The sequence below is a fragment of the Psittacula echo genome (genome assembly GCF_963264785.1).
Source record: "Psittacula echo genome assembly, chromosome: 5".
Classification (NCBI taxonomy): domain Eukaryota; kingdom Metazoa; phylum Chordata; class Aves; order Psittaciformes; family Psittacidae; genus Psittacula; species Psittacula echo.
Genome location: NC_137739.1, coordinates 4361524 through 4384000, shown reverse-complemented (window position 1 = coordinate 4384000; position 22477 = coordinate 4361524). Strand labels below are relative to the sequence as shown.

At 40.6% G+C, this 22477-nt stretch overlaps 1 protein-coding gene across 1 annotated transcript in view; it reads left to right on the top strand.

Moving 5' to 3' along the window:
• Positions 1-22477, top strand: part of SDK1 (sidekick cell adhesion molecule 1) — a gene marked incomplete at both ends in the record, with an annotated part of 410080 nt that overhangs the window by 188695 nt on the left and 198908 nt on the right. Inside the window, one exon of the mRNA XM_080619378.1 lies at positions 10601-10734. Coding sequence (XP_080475504.1) covers positions 10601-10734 — 134 coding nt within the window. The remainder of the gene's footprint in view (positions 1-10600; positions 10735-22477) is intronic.

The following is a 22477-nucleotide window of genomic DNA, read 5'->3' as shown; positions in this document are numbered from 1 at the left end:
AATTGCTCTGTTGCTACCCGGTACTGCGCTCTTTGGCAGCAGCAGACGTTAATGCTGGAGTCACTTGCTACTTTTTACCATCTCCATGATCTTTGTCTAAAGATTTGGTACTATTAAAAGGAGAAGTAATGCATCTTAAAAACTAATGGACTGCTAGACTGTTAGTTCTGGAGCATAACATTGCCTACTACTCATCAGAACAGGGGTGTAATATGTTATGGCTGTACAGATTTTCCTACCCTTTGAAATCCTCCCATTTATTTCAACATACTTGTATTTTGGGTGACCTAAAGGAGTTAAATGGCCAGCTCAGTACTGCTCCGCTCACTTGTAGGGCTAGCGTGGTAAGTTTGGATGATGTCTGTAAGATGGACACATATTTTTCTAGCACTAGAATTAAAACAAAGCCTTTGGCACATGTGATAAACAGTTGTTGCAGGTGTCCTCTTGGAGGTCTTCCACATGTATGTCGCTGTTTCATCTTCACCGATACACAGCTGCCATTAGGTTTCATGATTACAGCCAGGTGATTTCTGTCAGTGCTCTGTTTACTCAGTATATCAATTGTAGATATACTCATGTGTGTGTATTCAGCTGCTGAAGAAGAGCTTGTTTCAGCTGAGAGAACTGACCAAACATGCTGGAGATTTGCATTGACCTGTCAAGAGATTTGCAATTTTATTTCCAAACTGTAGATACTTCAGTTGCTGTGAGTCCCTGTGGTGTGTTTGTACAGCAGCAGCTGTGCCACATCTTATTCTCAGCTGCATCGATGTGAAAATGGATGGGTCTGAATGAGATACATGGCGAATCGGGAATAAAATGGCAGAGGTGGTGCTGAGGCAAATTCAGGAACATGAATAACCAGAGGTTGGGAGTGTCTAAGCAAGCACAGTTGTGGCACATCTAAATGTATCTGCTAAATCTGTTTTTAAGAGGTTGAAGCTTTCGTTATCATTGTTGTATAATCAGTCATCTCTCAGTGCGTTGCCCTGTGACAGGCCTGCGCCGCTGCTAATTTGGTTTATAGTTAGTGCAGTTCACAGTCATGCTTTTTATACTACAGAATAAAGCCAAATGTATCTCAGTGAAATAATAGTACGAGGATACAATATTCAACAGGAAGCTCTTTAATACTTGACTACAAACCACTCTACCGCATACCATTACATTGATGTGTTGCATCGGAAGTGAAGACGCAATTAAATAACAGAAGTTTTCCTTTTACAGTGGAGGGAAAGGAAAATAAAATGGTGCTTGGGAGAAAAACACAGCATCTTGAATAATTGGTTCAGGAGAAATATCATAGAAAGGAGCAATATTCATGTCTGTATCTGAAAGCTGAGCTATAAAATCCCAAATGATTGTGCTTGCTGTCAGTGAAATCAGCCAGCTGTGTAGATCAACAACCTCTGATACTTTTTAACTGCAATGCTTTGTTTAAATAACCCATTTATAATAGAGAGTTTCCACTATTATTCTTTGCAGTGGTTGCTAGCTATGTCCATAGCAACAGATAGTGATGTTGAAAAAGGATTTCAGTGTTTTGATTAGATGATAAACAGAAAGAGAAGAAAATAGATACTCTATTTACAAGTATCTTCAATGCAGTAGGAGTTTTAGAAGAAGAGAAGACTGGAGCAAATGGACTTACTTTATTCTTTGGTCTCTGTTGTTGACTGAGATGTAGGTTTTGTCTTGAAAGTCTGGATTTTTCTACTAGTTTGAGAACTGCTGTTGCTGGAGTAGCACATCCAGGCGCACATCAGTGGTGTTCAGTATGGTAACACCCAAGAGCTGTGTTTCAAGCACACATGGGTTATTATATCAGCTGTACTAATTCTTGTTGCTTAAAATGTAATAATAATTTAAAAAGAGAGTACATTTGTGTGATGATTAAGTTACATTAAACAAGAATTGAAGCGGCTGAATTCCTGGAGGGGGGAGAAAAAGAACATTTTAACATAAGTAACTCACTTATGATTATTCTTTAGTTTGTTATTGTAATTGCTCGCTTCTGGATTGGCAGCATTGTCTCTCACTGCAAACATCTCCTTCGTGATCAGTTATGTAGTGATTATCTTGGGGTTTGTTTTGTGGGTTTTTTAATCTCTAGGCCAGTAATTGCTTGATATGAGCATGATTTTAAATATGTGTTTGGGATAATTCATCTGAGCATCCTTTCTCGGAGTCTCTATCTCCGAAGACAGAAAATAAGCTTTTTTTCTGAGGCAAACTGCTGAGATTTTTGTAATAGACTTAATATTTGATGATTCTGCTTAAATCAGACACGCTTTTTTTAACAGGCCTGTACCCATATGAAAACACTTGTGATGATTTTTGGGGTGTTTTTCAAGGGGTCTCCTGCATGTCATGGTTTCTATATTACTCTTTGGGATTGGATGGTTGGGAGGAGGTGTGAATGGTTCTGATGTGGTTTGGGGGGTTCGACTAGCCTACGTGCTTAAATCTAGTAGCCAAAACTGAGTGGAGGCCACACACTGGATAAGAAACAGGGTTATTTAATATATGTCCTGGTTTAGCAGTAGCAGTCATTTTTTCTACTGGTGCAGTGCTGTGTTTTGACTTTCGACCTGGGAATAATACTGATAAAGCTGATGTTTTCAGTTGTGGGTCAGAATGTTTACCCTGACCAAGGTCTTTGTGAGTCTCATGCTCTGCCAGGGAGGAGGAGAAGCCGGGAGGAAGCAGGGACAGGACACCTGACCCAAACTAGCCAAAGAGGTATTCCATACCACAGCACGTCATGCCCAGGATGTAGAACGGAGAGTTCCCGGAAGGGCTGGATCATGGCAGGGTGGGGGTGAGGTACCGGTTGGGGAGCGGTTGTATTCTCTTGCTTGTTATTTCCTTTATCATTATTACTATTAGTGGTAGCAGTAGTGATTTGTGTTATACCTTAGTTATTAAACTGTTCTTATCTCAACCCGTGGGAGTTGCATTCTTTTGATTCTCCTCCCCGTCCCTCCAGAAGCGGAGGGAAGAAAGGTGGGGGGGGAAGTGGACTGCGTGGTTCTGATTTACGGCCTGGGCTTAAACCACGACAGTTCTTTTTGGCGCCCAACGTGGGGCAGGAAGGGTTGAGATAACAACAGATCTGACTGAGGCACAGTGCTGATTTATGGGCTCTCAAAGTTGTTCTTTTTGATGTCACAGTTTCTGTATGTCGTAGCTTGCTTGGAGCTGGTATTTGCTGTGTTAGTGTTTATCAAGTGTGGGCCTTGGGCTAAGGTTCTTGTTTCATTGTACTTTATGGTAATGGCTTGCGATACGGGGGGGCTCCGGCAGCAGGGCGGGATGGACGTGGCCGTGGACTTGTACCTGGCCGTCCCGCTGCTCTTCACTGTCCTGGCCCTCGTCCTCGCCTCCGTCTTTGTGAGGCTGCGGGGAGCCGAGGGGGAGCGGCCCCGGGAGCCGGCGGCGGCCGAAGCGGCCCGGGAGAGGGGCCCCGGGGACCAAGCGGCGGCGGGAGCGGGGCCGGAGGCTGGGAAGGAGGCGACTGCCGAGGAGGGGAAGGAGGCGGCTGCCGAGCAGCGGGAGGAGGCGGCGGAGGAGCCGAGCCCCACGGCCGAGCCCAGCCCCGCGGCGGCCGAGAGCATTCCCCAGCAGCCGTCTGCCGAGCCCCGTGAGCCTGAGCCACAGGAGGATGCAGGAGACCACGCAGCATTTCCCAGCAAGGCAGAGGAGGAAGATCTGGACTCAGAAAAAGAGAAGCTGGTGGTGAGAGAGCCTTCAAGCACAACAGCTACACTAGCCCCAGTGACAAGTACAGCAGCTACAGCAGCCCCAGTGACAAGTACAGCAGCATCATTTGAGAGTTCTGAAGGTTTTGAATGGCCTTTGGGTACCCTTGGAACCTGCCTGCTGATTGTGATGGGGATCACCATGTTGGCACACACACAGAGTGTGTTCTACCCACGACCATTTTGTCTGATCCCGAGAGTTAAGCAGAGTCAGGTTTGGGTCTTGTCTGGGTTTAGACAATACAGGGGGACCGAGAGGTTTTCCCCAAGGCTGGACAGCCATGAGTGTCACGGTGTGTGGGACAGTATGGGCGAGTATCTAATCCACTGGGCCCCTCCAGTGCTTTGGAAGCGTCGGAGATGGAAGGCAGCTGTGTGGAGTCCCCAACGACAAGTTGCAGAGACTGCTGCAGGGGAGGGTGAATTATTTTGAGCCTGATGGGCCCATGACACTTCAGGCCATCAGGGCAGAGATGCAACATAGAGATGGACTCATGATCGAGGGGTGGACTTTGCAATGGGCCTCTCCTGCTCTGAAAGACTGTTACAAGTGATGGTATATTGAAAATGTGGGATCTGAGCATGACATGAATGGTATGGAATAAGGGGTGGATACTGTCCTGGTTTAGCAGTAGCAGTCATTTTTTCTACTGGTGCAGTGCTGTGTTTTGACTTTCGACCTGGGAATAATACTGATAAAGCTGATGTTTTCAGTTGTGGGTCAGAATGTTTACCCTGACCAAGGTCTTTGTGAGTCTCATGCTCTGCCAGGGAGGAGGAGAAGCCGGGAGGAAGCAGGGACAGGACACCTGACCCAAACTAGCCAAAGAGGTATTCCATACCACAGCACGTCATGCCCAGGAGGTAGAACGGAGAGTTCCCGGAAGGGCTGGATCATGGCAGGGTGGGGGTGAGGTACCGGTTGGTGAGCGGTTGTATTCTCTTGCTTGTTATTTCCTTTATCATTATTACTATTAGTGGTAGCAGTAGTGATTTGTGTTATACCTTAGTTATTAAACTGTTCTTATCTCAACCCGTGGGAGTTGCATTCTTTTGATTCTCCTCCCCGTCCCTCCAGAAGCGGAGGGAAGAAAGGTGGGGGGGGAAGTGGACTGCGTGGTTCTGATTTACGGCCTGGGCTTAAACCACGACATATACTTTCCAATGATACCACTCTTTGCACCTCTTGTGAGGTTTGCCTGTTCCACAGTCAGTAATTCCTTCTCAAATACAATGCTTTGAACTTGTTCAGTGAGCTGCAAACCTCAGTCATGTAGAGAGGCTTAAACAGGGCTTACGCATTTGGAATTCTAATTCTGTTTTCCACAGTCTTTGGGACTTCAACTGCAGATTTAGGAAGTGAAATCCGTAATCAGTTAACAAACACCAGTGAAACTATTAAATAATTCCAAAACAATTCCTTCATTCCAAAGACAGACCCTATGGGTTTCTACCTGATACAGCTTTCCAGTCAGGTAGTGGATCACTGATGATTTGTCAGGTACAGTTTTCCATCCACTTCCATTCCAGCCTTACCCTTGTTTTGCACAGAACAGGCTTTGTGTAATGTATTCATGAACAAGCATAGGGAATATAGCCTTGCTTAACCCAGACCTTGAAACTCTAAAACTAGTGCTAGAGAAGAATAGTGAAGCCAAGCTTAAAACATGGAAATTCTACTGCTTCTCTCATTTTCTGCTGGAAATGTACCTGTTAAACCTATTAATAGCTTGTCTTCCTTCATTTCACAACAGCATTCAATCTCTGCCTGGCAATTAGGACTATCTTGGTTATTCTTGTGTAGCCTGGGGACACTTTCATGAGTAGAAAGCCAGTCGCTTCCCTGAAGCGTGTGTTGTGCCATGGCATAGCTAGAGAATCACTAGTATTAACTGGCATGGATTGTAAAATCATTGCATTAATTTGTGCAGTTACACTTAATATTCAGTTTTTAATATTCACTTTCATATTCAGCTGCGTAAGTATGAAGTTTTTGTTAACAGATGCTTGATTTGGAGCTACAATATACCTGGAGCCTGAATAGTGGCATCCAGGCACAACTCTTAGTGCTTTGTTGCTTGGCACGTTGCCCTAGCACATAGGCTAGACTTTTGCTCTGTTGAGTCCTGAAAAACAAGAACTGTTTGTGAAAGACAAGTATTTAAATGGCTTTGAATAGTAATTCCCCATCAGGACTGGAAGACACACGGGTGCTCACTCTGTTAAGCCATGCGTGCACTACTCCGAGTCAGGATTTCACTTGAACAGCTGTGGGTTTAACTGCAGTGTATCTGTGTGGTTTTTCCAAAAGGGGAAATCCATGGGGGAAGTCTCTTAGTAATTATGTTGTTATTGCTCCATAATCTCTCCTTTTTCTATTAACACCACTGTTATGTGTGGTGTCTGGCTCATGGAGAAAGATCAATGCGAGCTATGTAATGTGCACAAAAGTTTTTATAAGGGAACTGAGGTTTTCTAGTAAAATATAGCTTGTAAAGAGGGATTGATATTCGTATTAGCTAGAGATAATATTGGTAAAGAGGCTTTATGAAGGCCTTTGTACTAAAATATTGCACACTGGTTCACGAGCAGATGGCAGCCTGCTAAGAGAAAGCCTAATCAGGTTACTCTGTGATTTTCATTTTATGATGTTTTTATAACCTAGTATTATCTATTTATTCTGTAATCTCATAGACTAATAACCATAGCAAATATCTGACTTTTGGGAATTATCTTGTAGAGTAGATTTACACATAGTATTTTCACATAAAAACCCGTTATTAATGAAAATCCACTTATTTAAGATACTGAAGAGTTCAATTGCAGCATTTTAGTAAGTGATGCAATTTTCAGTGCAGGGAAAATTTATTTCATTCCAAAAACTTTGTCTCAAATGCCTTCATAATGGTATCCCCTTTGGAAAATTCTCGTCACTTCTAAAGGCCTGATTAACATTCTACTGATGTTAACAGATTAATTTCCGTAACCTTTAGATCAAATTTAGAGATTATTTGGGCCAGGATTTTGTCGAGTATTTGGACAATTTGGAAGGCTGCAGTTAAAAATCTCAGAGTGTGACTGAATTCTGGTTGTGATAATGGAAATGATGAAAACCTCGTTAGGTTCCTATTTATACGTTCAGATACTTTGAAGAAGTGGGTATATGAAGTGACTTGTCTCCGTCATTGCTGCCTTTCCCATCCCGTCAGTGTACAGTCTTTGGCTAGGCAGCATGACACAAACATAACTTGTTCAAAGTTCCAGCTCACCTTCACTCAGGTCAATCTGTGCTCGGCCCTGGCTGCCCCTGTGGTAAGGATGTTGCCAAAATGCGTGTAGGATATGAGATAATACTGAATTCACCATTGTAACTGCCTACCACTTGCAGACACGTTGCTGTATGTATATTGGCTGCTGTTCCCTACGGGCTTCCACTGAGTTCCAAAGAAATTTAAGAAATTTTACTATTAAAATGTATGATTTAAAATGCTCCTTTTCCCTATGCTCAGGAAATCCCAAAGGATCAGTCTAGTTAGTTTTTACTTCCTGGTCGCTTCTGTCTGGAGAATGTTAGATAGAGCCTAGTTTGATACTGCTTGAAAAGAAAGCAAGATTTAAATGTTCATGAATTGAGTGTTGGGTACAAATTAGTGACAAGCCCCCTCCATCTGCTTCAGTCAACTTCCTCAATGTGCTGGTGAACTGAGCAGCCAGGAATCAGATTTGCTTTGGATCATTAGCGTGATGCTGTCATGATTTAGAAGTTATATCAGACAATTCAAACAAACAATAACCCCGGGACAACTTGTGAAGGCAACGTTAGGGTGCTCTGTGCAGCTGTTATGCAAAAAGTGGCTGCAACCCTGGTAAGGACCGGGGCACGGATCTGCAGATGGTTTAGGAACACTGGAATTAATGAGTCTTTACGACGTGACTAATGGACTTTGCTGATGCACAAGGCTCAGGCTTGCTCTAAATAAAACTCCCCAAGTCTGCAGCCTGTGAAGGCTCAGGTCTTGCTCTGTACCTGTCTTAATGAAATTGAAACATCCCATTTTTCACAGAACTTTTAAGATACCAAGAGCTCACTGTGGGGTTTGTAATCGAGCATTAATTTGACTGTGTAATTGATGACCCCAAGGAGTTGTCTTCAGTAGTTGCTTTGTCTTCTAATTCTTTTTCTTTCTATGCAAATGAATAGCAAACTTTTTTGCACTATTTTGAACATGTAATTTATAAAGTTTAGCCCTTCTGCAGTGATATTTTTGGTTCAAATATAATTACATTCATTTAATACTTGAAATTTACTTTTCACTTGCAGGCGTTACACTTTGCTCACACTCTGATAAATATTAGTGTATTATATTTAAACCCCCACTTAATTCTGAACAATTTTCTTAATAAATACATTTTCCCTTTGCTCTTGATTAGTAAATGAGTATAATGGTTTAAAAGTCTAAAGTTTCCAGCCAATTTAATACAGATATCAACAGCACACATCGCACCAGTATTCAAGGCTCACCTTTAAAACTCTGGGTACAGTTGCAGCTGGCATCAAAGGAGCCTGAAGTATACCTCAGTATTTTCAAAGAGTCTTTTAATGCTGCTTTCTTTTGAACTAAAGTAGAAATGAATGTGAATGTCATTGTCTTTAATATTCAATTATTAGCACTTCATTTGAATTTTATCTTTATTTGCTTTATCAAGTATCATATTAATTGCATTTTATATCCCCACTCTAAATCTATCACAGTTTCTTTGATTCATTTTCTAAGTCAATTAAGCTAGTACAGGTTCATTGAATAAAGGGAAAAAATCATACTGTGGGGTCTTCTTTAGTAGTTTTTATAATTAAACTGTCAATGAAGATAACTCAAACAGGATCTTTAGCTGATGTGTGATGACTGATTTTAAAGCTGAAAACACAGCCTTATATATTTTTCAGGAACTTTGTATTTATTGGGGTCTAGAGCACAAGTGTGATGAGGAACGACTGAGGGAACTCGGGCTGTTTAGACTGGAGAAAAGGAGGCTCAGGGGGCAGTTATTGTTCTCTGCAACTACCTGAAAGAAGGTTGTGGTTCCCCACCTTGTGAAAGGTGGGGATCAGTCTCTTCTCTCAAGTAACAAGTGATAGAACGAGATGGCCTCAAGCTGCACCAGGGAAGGCTTAGATTAGAGATCAGGAACAATTTTTGCACCCAAAAGGTTGTCAAGCATTGGAACAGGCTGCCCAGGGCAGTGGTGGAGGCACCATCCCTGCAGGTATGTAACAGACATGTAGATGTGGCTCTTGGGGACATGCTTTAGTGGTGGACTCAGCAGTGCTGGGTTAATGATTGGACTCGACGACCTTAAAGATCTTTTCCAACCTAAACAATCCTGTGTTTCTATGGTAGAATTATAGAGGTTCAGTGTGCTTTGTATCCACATTAGAATATTGAAGGGGTATGGGTAAAATACATAGCCTTTGAGTACTGCTGCATTCTCACTATAGTTTTTTCATTCCCCCTCCTACGTAGGAAAACAAGTAGGAATGTGTGATTTCCCCATTTGCTTTAAATGATTTTTCAAAAGCAAAATAGCTGTGAATTATTAATGGTAACCACACCATGCCAGTGCAGGGAAGTTTATTATTGATTGATTACTGTATGAATACTTTGACTTAGCACTGACTTTTTGAGGCCTATTGATGTATGAACTTGTTTGATCCAGTTTAATAATTTTATATGTAGTTTTGACCTTACGCTCCAAGATTTGACTAGTAGCACAGATGAACTTGGTGTGGCTTCCCACCAAGTAACGCAAGCGAAGGCAGGAGTTCGTTGCTCCAAGTCTTGCATTCAGATTTCCAAGTTTGGGCCTGTCCCAGTCTACAGGACTGTCGGTGTTTGGCTCCACAGGCTTTCTCTGGAACTTTTCATGTTCTTTTCTTCTTATCTTAGTTTTAGCTTCCTGTGTCCTGTTCCGTTAAGCCCTTAAATTTTTACATGTTATCTCTAGATTAAACCTTTATCTGTTACAGTCATGAAAAAAACCATCTAATAGATGTAAAATGCAAAGTAACCAACCCTGTAGTGGAGCAAAGGGGTGATGCTGCCTACAAGGGAGTTTATAGAGACATTTGTTATGTAGCAGCCCTAAGCAAGAATAGACTTGTGTTATATGAGTTTTGTTGATTCCTTCAGGCCTACAGCTGTGCTAACTAGAGGGTTGTGCTTTCCTACCTGCTTTAAAGGAAAACTCTTCTATCTACACACAGATCACTTGTGTATATCAATTAGGCTCTAACTTGCTGATGCTCTTGTCTGTGGTGCTGTGATAATTAGTGATGCCATAAATACAGAAAGTTTACCCTCTGAGGTTCTGCAGCCTTTGATTTCTGCTTTCTCTGGTGTTATTTCCTGAGTGCTAGTCTGTAATAGTCTAGCTTTCACATGTTGAAGGTTGTCAATAAAACCAACTTTGTGCCATACTGATGTTTGCCAGGACTGTCATCAACCCATAATGATACAGTTTGCAGGCTATTCATCTCTGTTATCGTTTGCCATTTGTTGTGTAACATCTTATTCCTACTTAAACAATTCTAGTTTCATGTGTTGGAGCTTTCTGCATGTCACCATAAGCATCTTGCACAATCTAAACAGAGAAGCATCACAGATTTAAGTATTAGCTGTGAATGTATTTGAAATTGGGCTGGTTTTGATTCCCCAATGTCTTGATTTAGACGACCATTGAATACCCTATCAGCCTGTCAAGTCTCAAGTGTTGTATGGTTTTTGCCTAATGGGTACCACTCTCTTGGTTTCAAAGTGATCTTTTTCTTTCCTAAACAGAGCCATCACCCTGGAGAATCAGCTGGTGATCCTTTCAACATCAGTGTCTGATGCAGGAGGCTACTATGTCCAGGCAGTCAATGAAAAGAATGGAGAGAACAAGACAAGTCCCTTTATTCATCTCAGCGTAGCAAGTGAGTATCCAAATTGTGGATAATATGCTGTCATACTGAGGCTGCAGACAAAAGTCTGCCCTAGTAAAAAGAGCCTTGCTAACAAAGGATTGGATCTTTACAGAAGGTCAACGTTCCCTGCTTGGTTTGGAGTACGTTGAACATCTTGTGCAGTAAGAGGGACCTAAGAGAGTACATGCCCTCAACAAATCACTCTCAGAGCCTCTTGTCTAATGGTTTATTTTGTGCGAGGCAGGTACATGATGATATCCCTCGCTGTTTGTTGTGAAATTGTGATCATAATTTCTTTTCAGTGCAGGGGTTTATAATGTATTGTTTTCCATTGCGCGTAAGTAAACAAGTCACTCTTCTGAGTGCAAATTTATTTATGAGTCTATTCCCAGTCTATGGCATTATTTTTACCTGGAGTTATCACAGAGGCCCAGGGAACACGCATTTCATTGTTACTACTTATTATTTCACATTGCGCAAATTGTATTAACATCTCCCATTACAGAGGTACTCTAGGAGTAGATTTTATAGCAAAGAGGAGGGGGAGGCAGCAGAGCAATGGGGTCGCAAGATGACTGCCCATTAAATAAACTGAGGTGCATGTTCAGCAAAAATACGCATGTCTAAACTCTTGTAAAGCATTTAGTAAACGTGTTTGTAGGAAAATTAATATTCCAAACGTGTAGAATGGAATTGCTCCTTTTCTGAGTGCGTTAGGTCATGGTGTTTTTAATGTAGCAGTGAGACAGGGAATACGTTATTCTGTTGTGTGAATGTGTCTGGTTTTGCTTGTAGAAACAAGGAAGAGATGGCTGGATAAATCATTGACACTGGCAGCTTTGCTGACAGGCTGCTCTTATGGTTTGGGCTTCCTGAAGATCATAGAATCATGGAATGGTTTGGGTTGGAAGAGACCCTAAATCTCATCTAGTTCCAACCCCCTTGGGTCGCACAGGCAGGGACACCTTCCACTAGACCAGGTTGCTCGAAGCCCTGTCCAGCCTGTTTTCTAAGCAGTGTACTTGGCATATTGCTTTTGGAAATATGATTATGTTTGTAGACGTTGATCAAAAACATTATGTCCCTGTGAAACATTTAATTTCATTGCAAATATGATTTTTCTGCTAAAATTCCTAATCAGCTTTCAAGGAATGCTGTTCTTAAGCAATGGAAACCCTTGTAGTGGGATCAGGGTCACAGAAGCTGCATGGCTAAACAGGTATACCTTCGTCCAGGTATGTTTATAAGCTAAATGAACTTCTCGGAGGGGGTTATGTGTATCTTTCTGAAGTGGAAGTAATATTCCAAACCCACTTGTGAACTCTGGCTGTACTGTGGCATGTAGATTGTGAACATTATTATTTCTGACAGTATAAATAGGTTTAACACTTTAGTAATTTCATTTTTGAAGCAAATTCATATTGTTTGTATCGTGACCAATAATGTACTTACAACTTTAATTCGTATCTTAATTAATGCTAGAAATAGTCTGTGATCATGCATGCATAACAAGTGCTATGCAAAGCAGAAGGTAATATGGGCATATGGAATAGAAAACACTTCAAAATGTGTACAGACTTGATACCATGAATGCAAAGTCTCCCTGGGACATGAAAACCAGGAAAGATTAAATTGGTAAAAGAAGATGAAGAATGAAAGCCAAAAATGGGTGTGCGTGTTGAAGTGAATATTAGCCAATGAGGTTTTTGAATTGGTATCTTGATATCTTGGATTAGTAGTGCTGTGTGTATGTAAAAGAAAGGCACTGGCTGTAAGGCATTACAGCATCTGTAAAGGAACTGATTAACATGGTCTAGTGTGAGGTGTCCCTGCCCATGGCAGGGGGGTTGGAAATAGATGATCTTGAGGTCCTTTCCAACCCTAACTATTCTATGATTCTGTAGTCAGTCTGATCTTTGATCTGAAGAAGAAACATATGTGAAACAGATCATTAAAGGTACATCCAGGTATGGATATACCACTTTGAGTTGCCATTCATCAGGTGGTAAGAGTGATGGCACCTGTCATTTTCCATTAGGACATTATAAAACTTAAAACCAGTTTAATCAAAATCAAATAAACCACAATTAAAGTGGAATATCCAATTTCTGTGTAAGTAGATTATATATTAATTATTGAGTAGAACCTTGCTACATGACTCAGCATGCCTATTGCCACTTTCAGCTGAGGGCAAAAGCAAAACAAAACCTGTAGATAATTCCCAGGGCAGTCATCCACTGAGGGCGGCGTTAGATATGCACAGCTTGTTAGTCCTTGAAGGATATCAGTGTCAGGCTTGCTCCAGCCTGTAGGAAAGGATTTTGAGAAGGCTATAATCTGTCCTGTTCTGGTCCGAAACACAGGAATGACAGAAAGAGAAAGGTATAGCCCTGAGCTAAGCAGAGGATGAGTTATGGGGTCTTATATAGAATCATAGAATCAACTAGGTTGAAAAATATTGCAGATTAAAGTCAATGTTGAATTGTGGCTGAAAGTAAATGGAGTTTGAGAGACATCTGGAAAAGACACTAAACTGTCCTTCAATTAATAACTATATTGGATACATGTTGCATAAGGTCTGAGGATGTTGAACATGTGTCAAAAATAGTCTGAAAGCCCCGATCGCAATGAATTCTCCAGTAGAGCTCTGAGTAAAGGTAAAGACATTCTGTTTCTTGACAGCCTAACCCACAGTTCATTGAGTCCCAAGCAGCGTGAAGTCTTACATCCACCAGTGGCCCCCTATTACAAGCATAACATATGGAAGTCAGAAAACAGCTTCAAAAAGAAGCCTTCTGGCTTTTCTGTGTGGCTTCTGCCATGTTTGGGTTTGCTTTTCAATACGTTCTGAGGTTGGTCAGGCATTGAGAGTGAAGGCATGGGAATGCCTGGGTTTCATGAGGGTTAACAGATCTTTAGGACATATTGGGCTTCTAAGATACATGCATACCCAGTGCACATTACTGGGATGGTTCAGTCCTTAAATACACTTTGCACAGGAAGGTATATTAGCCGGTAGGTATGGTTACTCTGTGATAAGATCCAAATACTGATGAGTGTTTCTCGCTAACAGCCGAGTCCCTGGCTTGGTTAAACGCTGGTGTTCTCTGTGCCTTCCCTCTAAAACCATGTTTCTTAATGTGAAAGTCCAGGTCACAGCACGAGGTCCAGTCCAACCATGCTTGAAAACAGTGATCATGTCTTTCAAGCAGATGTGTTTCCACTGATTTCAAGAGGATTAGATCATCTCTGAGGTGACAGGTTCCATGAAATGATGTCCAACAGGCAGAATAATAGGAATAATGTCACGTCTGATATTAGTATGAGATGTTGTAGATTAGTCCTAAATTTAAAATGTCTTAAAAGCATTTTAACTGTATGCTACGCTAATGGAAATCTTGGCTTGTTTTAATTATTTAACCATATGTCCAAGCTTTCATGTAAATAACACAAAATTCTGGCTAGGAAAATCGGGAAGTCTGAAAGTCAAGAATTTGGCAGCAGAAGTAGTAACAAAACTCAGCTTGCTTTTTGACACTAACACATTCCTCCCTGTTTAAAAGTCACTATTACTGTTTTGGAGGATTTCAGTATTAACTCCATTACTGGAACTTCCTGACTTAACCATAAAGGTGTGAGAACGGATCTATCACTGAGTTGTTACAAGCTTCTTAGATATAAATGCTATTTGTCAATAAACAAGTGAGAAATCTTTAATGTTCTTCCCAATTTCTATCTAGTCAACAATAGATTTGATGGCAATATCTTAAATGGATCCTTCATTCTTTAGGCTTTTTCTTTTGTGCCTGTTCTCCTGCCATACACTGCAGCACAGATGGTCCGATCTCTTCCTAAAGACAGTCAGGGGGATGAAGTGACATGCTTTTGATCTTACCAGTGTTAGCAGGACATGTAAAGATTGAGTGTTCATGAAAGTAAGGCCAACATAAAACCCTTACTTCCTTTTTTCTGAAGGAAAAGGGGAGCAGAGGTGTTAAGAGCTTGGTACTGAAACCATAGGGATTTCTAATATGTAAGTCAAGAGTTTAAGAACTGGTTTCCTCAGCTTTTCATTACTACAAGGAGCTGGCTGAAGTATGTACCCCAATGAACTCAATGTGTGTCCTTGTTACTTTATAACGTGACATAGCAAGATTCCGGTGCCACTTTAGAAGTTTGAAAGGCCCTGCTGAGATTTTTCTATTATTAACTTCCATGCAACACTGTTGGCCCTGTGTTAGAAACTTTTCCCAGGATGTACTGATATTTCTGAGTTTAGTTGAAATATTTTATGGGAAAAATCAGAAGTGTCCTCCAGCAAATGATTTAAATGGCAGGTTTGCAGAAGGTGGGTATGCGTAAGCTGTTGTGACAGCTTAGATGCTCCTGCTTCAATTGGTTTTGCAGCGCTAATCGTCTGGAACAGCAATTCAGGGCCTTGCTGCTGGACCTTCTCGTTAAGCTGTGAAATATTGAGATGCGTGTCACTTGAATGGATTTATTAGTAAATTAGGCAGTCTCAAGATCTCCTCATAACACCAGCAGATACAGAGCGTTCTGCGGACTGACGTCTCTTTCTGATGCAGGCTTTGTGAAAGCAGCAAACAAGATTGATGAAAGTTTTCCAAACCTGGCCAGCCAGCGTTTTTGAGGAGTCAAAGATGATAAAGGCAATGATCATTTAACAAAGATAAATCTTCCCCTTGAGCATTGGCAATGCTCAAAAACAAGAAGTGAAAAAATAAGTTTGGGACTGAAAATTAAACTCCTGGCTTGGCTGCTTTGCAATTAGTTTAAAATAGGAGTATGTCAGGTTCTGCCCAGCTTCTACTTGCAACTATTCTGTTACAGCAAACATTGACGTGAGGATAAATAAGTTGTGTTTATCTCTGGTTGGCGTCTATTTTGTTCTTCCATTTAATGTATCAAAGCGTAAATGTCACAGAAGGGAAGAGTCTCATTTCACACTTGCAAGGTACTGGTTTTGCACTGAAATTTTGTTGGTTTTCTAATCTAAAGAGAGGTTCTTACGATAGCACAGGTTGTTTAGGTCACTTTCAGTGTCTGTAAAAATGAATTGTCCTTTTTGTCCTAAGGAAAGGAAGTGCGGGAAAAAATGCCACATTATCTGTCTGTGTATTTAGTAGAATATCACTTTTACATCCTTCTCTCAGGTTTGGTAAGGAGTTTTCAGAAGATTCTGAGCAGACAGCTTCTTTTCTGGAAGAGAGCATTTCACTAATGCAGTTTTTCAGATTAACCATCAAGGTTTATTCAAGTCAGCAGATGCTGAGGATCCTTCACGGATATGTTTGAAGCTTCCTGCTGCATGAATTTTTCATAGCTAGCTCCAGCTTTCAGGTACAGGCAGGAAAAAAATGAACCGGAATGGGCTGCCAGCCCCAGGGTGTAGGTATTCTTATTATGAGGTCAAATTCACACAGGCTCTGTAAACTTGTCAAACTGTTTTTAGTTCATGCCAAGGGAATTCACTTCACTTAGCCTCTCTGGGTCAGTGCTGCGGAGGTGAAATTAGTGCTTCAATGATGCTGCTTTTTCTTTGGTGGCATAGGAGAAGGACTATGGAATGAAATGAAATTGTATTTCTGTGCCACAACTGGGACAGTAGTGATAGGACAAGGGGTAATGGGTTAAAACTTAAACAGGGGAAGTTTAGATTGGATATAAGGAAGAAATTCTTTACTGTGAGGGTGGTGAGGCACTGGAATGGGTTGCCCAGGGAGGTTGTGAATGCTCCATCCCTGGCGGTGTTCAAGGCCAGGTTGGACAGAGCCTTGGGCGGCATGGTTTAGTGTGGGGTGTCCCTGCCCATGGCAGGGGGGTTGGAACTGGATGATCTTAAGGTCCTTTCCAACTCTAACTATTCTATGTTATATATAATTGTACACAATTGCCCGAGGTTCTGTCCAAATACTGGCGAAGTCAAATGTAGCACAGCTCAGCCCTCTGTGTACTGGCTTTAAGTCACTCTTGCAAGTAATAACATTTCTTTCCCATTTTCTAGGCAGGTTTTGCTTTCCCTTTGTCAAGCAGAATTTCCAGAAAGGATACCCTAATGCTGTGTCATGTGTGGCTTCACGAGCAAAGGTGTGCCTCTCACTTTGATGGTCACTTATTCTTTTGCAATCCATAATGTTAATTTGAAGGAGACTGTACAAGTGTTTGGGATTTAAAACTGAACCTTAAGAATAAATTCTGTGTAAACGCCACCTTTAATATCCTGACAAAATACTGACTTAATGCTTTTTCTACAGTTCTAGCTCTGATCTGCTTTAATATTAAAGGGCATAAATATTGAAATGGGGATCTTTGTTTTTTCTTATTGTGAGAACAGATTGAGTACAACTTCACTGTGCTTTTGAGATAGATAAATACGTCTGTAGTCAAATGCACTTTAGTGACAATCACAGCTATAACAAAAAGGACTAAATTGAGTTAGTGCTGAAGATTTGGCTTTGATATACTGGAACAAATGTTAGTTTAAGCTTTATCTAGAGCTAGGGATTCCTGTGGAGGCTGATATTCTTAATGGTTTACCTTGTTACCTACTGCAAAAAGGATACTGTATTGTAGTGTCGAATCGTTTTTACACGCATTATAAAGGACTAACAGAGATGTTCAGGATTTATCAGCATTCTTAGACTCCAGCTTCCATTGTTGGGCTTTTTGCCTTTTTCCTTAAAGCTCCAGCCAAGGTCTTCTTCAGAATTCTCTACCTTTCTTGGCCTTAGAGGAAAACTTTCCTCACTTTAACTGTAGTGATACAGAAGGAAACCTGTGGTCAAAATGATGGATTGCTAAACTACAGGAGTAATAAAGAGGAGCAAAGAAACCTCTGTGGTACCATGAGCTTTTCTTTGGCTTTGCCAAAGCATTCTTTCAGTGATCTTCCTGATACATAGAAATGTTGGTTGGTCTCCAATCTCTTCTTCCCCCGGGCTATTTTTGGTTATTATTGCCACACACGGTTCACTCTTGCATCTGCTACAGCCCCTATCCCGGGCAAGTAGTGTCCCCTCTGCTAGCAGGTTTTTACAATGGAAAGATACTAAAATAAACTTGCTATAAGATTTTTTCATTCTTACTATTACAGAGAACTTAAAACCTCCACAATCAGCATAAAGCATGTTTGAATATCTGGCACTTTTCATCATGTTGCATCAACAAATTTAATACAGCTTTAAGGACGTGGAAAAAAATTTTTTATGGAAAAAAATAGTTCCTTTCCTCCCAACAGCAACACGGCAACGCAATTGTTATGGGGACTCATTGCTAGCTGGTTGAAGCTCAGGAAGTGCACCCGAGTTGAGGGTACATTCCTTTGGCATATGTGCATACATTGTGCATACATTGTGCATACAGCTCTGAGAAAAATGGCGAATGCTGAAGTTTCTATAATCTAATTTATTATTTTAGCATAGCTTCATGTTACACTTGTCTGTTTATGTAAGGGTTGGGGTTGTGTGCCTGGAAGAGATCTGGAATACATACACACATACACACACACACTCTCAGAATGCTGGGTTGTCTCCTAAACCCGTTATTTATGTCTGACACATGCAATTAATCTCTCCCTATCTCTAATCACTTTTGCTATTACATTCATCGCAGTGATTTGTATCCTATCTCTGTCACTGCTCTGTAATTGATATGTGAAGATAAGAGATTCTTAGAGGACACAAAGGAGGAAAAGAGAAAATTGAATTTACCTTGCAATCACTTTATAAAATGTGACATACATCAATTATACATGCCAGCCAGGAAATGCCATCTTGAGCAAACTGCGGTGATTTGTTGGAAGACCAACATCAGAGAAATGCCAGGAAACTTTTCTGGTCAGAAAAGTATTGCTCAGTCTCACTGCTTCACCTGCAGGGTTTTAAACAATACTTCAGATTTCACAAAGGAAGTATCATTTTTGATCAGTGGTTTTTTTTGGTCTTGTACTAATACACTAGAATGGAGTGAGGTGGAAGGGAACTACTGAAATAAACATTGTTTTGATCAGATGTAAAAAGATGATGTTGGTTACTCAACATTGAATCATCTTTCATGGGCAAAAATGGTAAACCTGACGGTCCAATTCCAACTTCCCTGCATTCTGCCACAAAAATGTTGCTGCTTGGTTTCTCTTTCCTATTTCATTACACTGAGAAGTGAACCAGTTTTCTCACTCTTGTTATAAATACTTAATACTCATGTTTAATTCTGATTGTTGGTGTGAGACAGGTTCCTGTCTACTTTTCAGTAGTACTTCGAGAGCTTTAAAAAGCTTTTTAATATGTGCTGATAATATTATAAAAATTAACATCTACTGTAGAGATAAATCACATGGTAGCAGTAATAGAAGAAATAAACTTCAGCAGACTGAAATCAAGAATCCTCCTATGTTGGCCACTTGCTGGGACTGCAAGACTGGCAGACAGTCTTTTTCTCTGGAAGTGTTTATTTCTTTATCCTGTACACCCAAGGTAAATCCCACTTTCTAAAAACTTCCAGAGGAGACACAAGCACAGAGATCTATAGGCATTTGGGAAGTGCTTTGTGTTTCAGTTCATGTGAGTATCATGATTCTGAAGCTTTAAAAGGAAGAACTACTAGAGACTTGCATATCAGTTTACCTCTATTGAACGTCACCTTTTGATCTCTTGAGCCCTGTTCTGCTGTGCCATACTGCTGGAGTATTCTGAGGAGCTGGCTTGAACTCTTTTCCTTTGTTTCCCATCTTTACCCAGTTGGATGTATTTTTAGTGCTAGAAGCAGGACTCACTATTCAGGTTAGAAAATAGGTAATTTAGGAGCTGTTTGATCGTGTTCTTTAAATTGTCGTTGTATCAGGCAAGCTTGAACTGCCTTATAAACAATACACATAAGGAATAATCAACATGCTCGAAACAGATGTTTAATAGAATAAGTTTGCCACTTACTCAGTTACTGCAAAAACCTAAACATATCCTAAAGATTGTATTACACATGCTAAATGTCTGCATGGCAGAACTGCCTCCCCAGCATATTTACAAAAGCCAATTTTCATCTCAAGCTTTCACAAAGACATTCTTGCTTCAGGGTTATAATTTCTAAAGTTCTTCATGTTAAAGATGTTTTTAATTTCTTCTCAATATATGTCACAGAACAGGAAAATGGAATGAGGATGGAAACCCCTCATGTGTCTGTCTCATCATTCTGCCAGATAGATTTGATTTGCCTAATGCTGAAGGTGCAGACAGTAGCCTTGTGTATGAACAGTGATTGCAGCTACCACCTAACCACTGGGGAGTCAGGACATGCAAGATTCAAGGTCATCTAGAAGGCTTTACATGTTATCCTTTCCATAGACACACAATGGTAAGGTATTAGATTTGGTTGTTCAGTAGGCAAGATGAAAGTTACTTATTTATGCACTGCCCAACTGAGTTTGGGTTGTTTTTTAAATCAGATAACCAATTTTTGCCCAAATTTGAACAAAAAATTAGTATTGGAATTCTTTTTAGGGTTTAGGAAGGACTTGCAAAGTATTTAGAAGTAATACAGAATAATTGGAGCTTCCTACCCTGTTTGTAGTAGGAAGACAAACTCGAACTTGACTGCAACCTGGGTCGCTTCACCTGATGTATGTAAAAGCTGCATCGATTTCTTGTCCACTTGGTTGTACCGTGGGAGCTGTAAATTGCCAGTCCCAGGCATTCGTTATCACTTGGTTTTGTACTGCTCAGTTTCACATATTGTCATTTGCCTCTGGGGAGCGGTTCAACATCAGAGTAATCCAAGTTCTGATTCCCTCCACTCCCCTACAGACTGTGCTGTAAGGTGGTAGAAATGTTGATTTCTTTTCATGTGCAAACTATTGTCTCCATTTTTAAGCCCCTTAAAAGTAATCTATAATCCCAAACTCTGCCTTTTTATTGTGGATAAATGAGTTTAGCTAAGGAATGTGGGAACAAAGCTGCAACTTGTATAATCTGGGAGAGTATTGCTGTTAAACAGTGTATTTTTAAAGGACTGCAAGCTTTGTGAGACAAAAATGAAAGAATACCACATCCAGGAAGGTGAACACAATGTGCTGGTCTCTAAGGCCCTGTTTCTGCAGACTTGCTATTACATTTGTCCAGCTGTGTTTGCTGTTAAATACATTTGCAGGCTGAGAATGGGAAACTTACTGTTGTGTGTGAGGACAATACTGCGGTGAACAGTGCATTGCATGAAGAAGGAAAGAGAAGTTGTGCTTGGTGGTTCTCTTTATTCCCCACTTATTATGCTCTAAGGAGGGATAAAACGAAAAGCTTGCTTATTTACTCCATGTTGGCTCTAATTCAGTCCACTCTGCAAAGCCATGTGCTCAGAAACCTGGCTTAGTAAAGACAGTGAAGGCTTAAGAAGCTGGTGATGTTGTATCTTCTACAAAAGGTGGGAAAGAAACTGCTCTCCCAGTGCTGCCTTCAGCTATTCTTGTGGATCTTTCGGATCTCTGTGAGTGATACTGTCATAGCTATTAAAGAAAGTAATTGGTAGTGAGTGATTAAAATTGCAGATGGCCTTTTCAAGGTGATTATGAATGTTAAATCAAGTCTGTAAAAGCTATCTAAAAAGGCCCATGAAACTGAAAAGGGAATATGCTGAGGATAATTGCATAAGGGAGGATCTGGCAGGCATGCTATGCTCATCTAACCCCCCCACCAATCAATCAATCAACAACAAAAATGGAAGAAGCAAAATAAGTCAAGCGGACTTATTGTATAAAATGTGGTGGAACTAAACTGCTGCCTTTTTAGGCTGTAAATCGCATTGTGCAGAAAACTTACTGCATCTCACTCTTTTATATAGAACATTATCCCAGGTCCTTTGCTGTCGTCGTTGAGCAGTGACAGGTCTGCAAAGTTCCCTGTGCAGTGAGATGCTGTGTCATTAACAGTGATCTTTTCCTGTTCTTTTCCAATTGTAAGTGATTATGACAAATGTTCCTTTCCACATCGCCCTGGAACAAGGCCAAGAAATACTGCGGAGTGACTTAATTTCATTTGCTGATCTTTATGTCACAAAGCAAAGGTTATGTGGGAATCTTTATAGCTGAAAAATGTGAGGTTCATTTTGTTCCATAATTTAAAGTGGGAACTTCAGATGCAAACAAAGGTAGAGAAAACTCAAAAGTTATTGTCTTCATTTTAAGCCTTGCTTACTTACATGTGTATTTTAATGCAAGTGCAAAGAGCTTTCACATGTGTCTACATAGCTTGTGAACTTAGAGCCTGAGGGTTTCTTCTTGTGCATATTGTGATTATAGACTCATCACTTCTGGACTAATTTTATGCTCTCAAATAAAATCATTTTGTATGGTTGCTTATATTGGAACATGTTATTATTGTATTGATCGCAACCTTCATGCTGACCTATCTGATCTGCTCTTAAACTGTACAACACTGTGGGATTTATTGTGAAGATGCATATAAACATGTTTTCCAGTCATTGTTTAGTAACTTTGGTGTGACGGGATCATTTGTTTACTCATTTGAGGAGCATTTTCCCCTTCAGATATTTCTGCTAAGCTGACTTTTGTGGCCATTGTAATGTTAGCAGTTATGTTGCACATTGATTTCTTCATCTGAATTAAGATTCTTTTACTTGTGGATATTCCCTTGGTAAATTTAATAGTGAATTCAGCTTATACCAGTACCGTAACACTTATCTCTGACCACAATGGTTTAGGAACTGGTCTATGGCTTCCTTGAGAAAAACA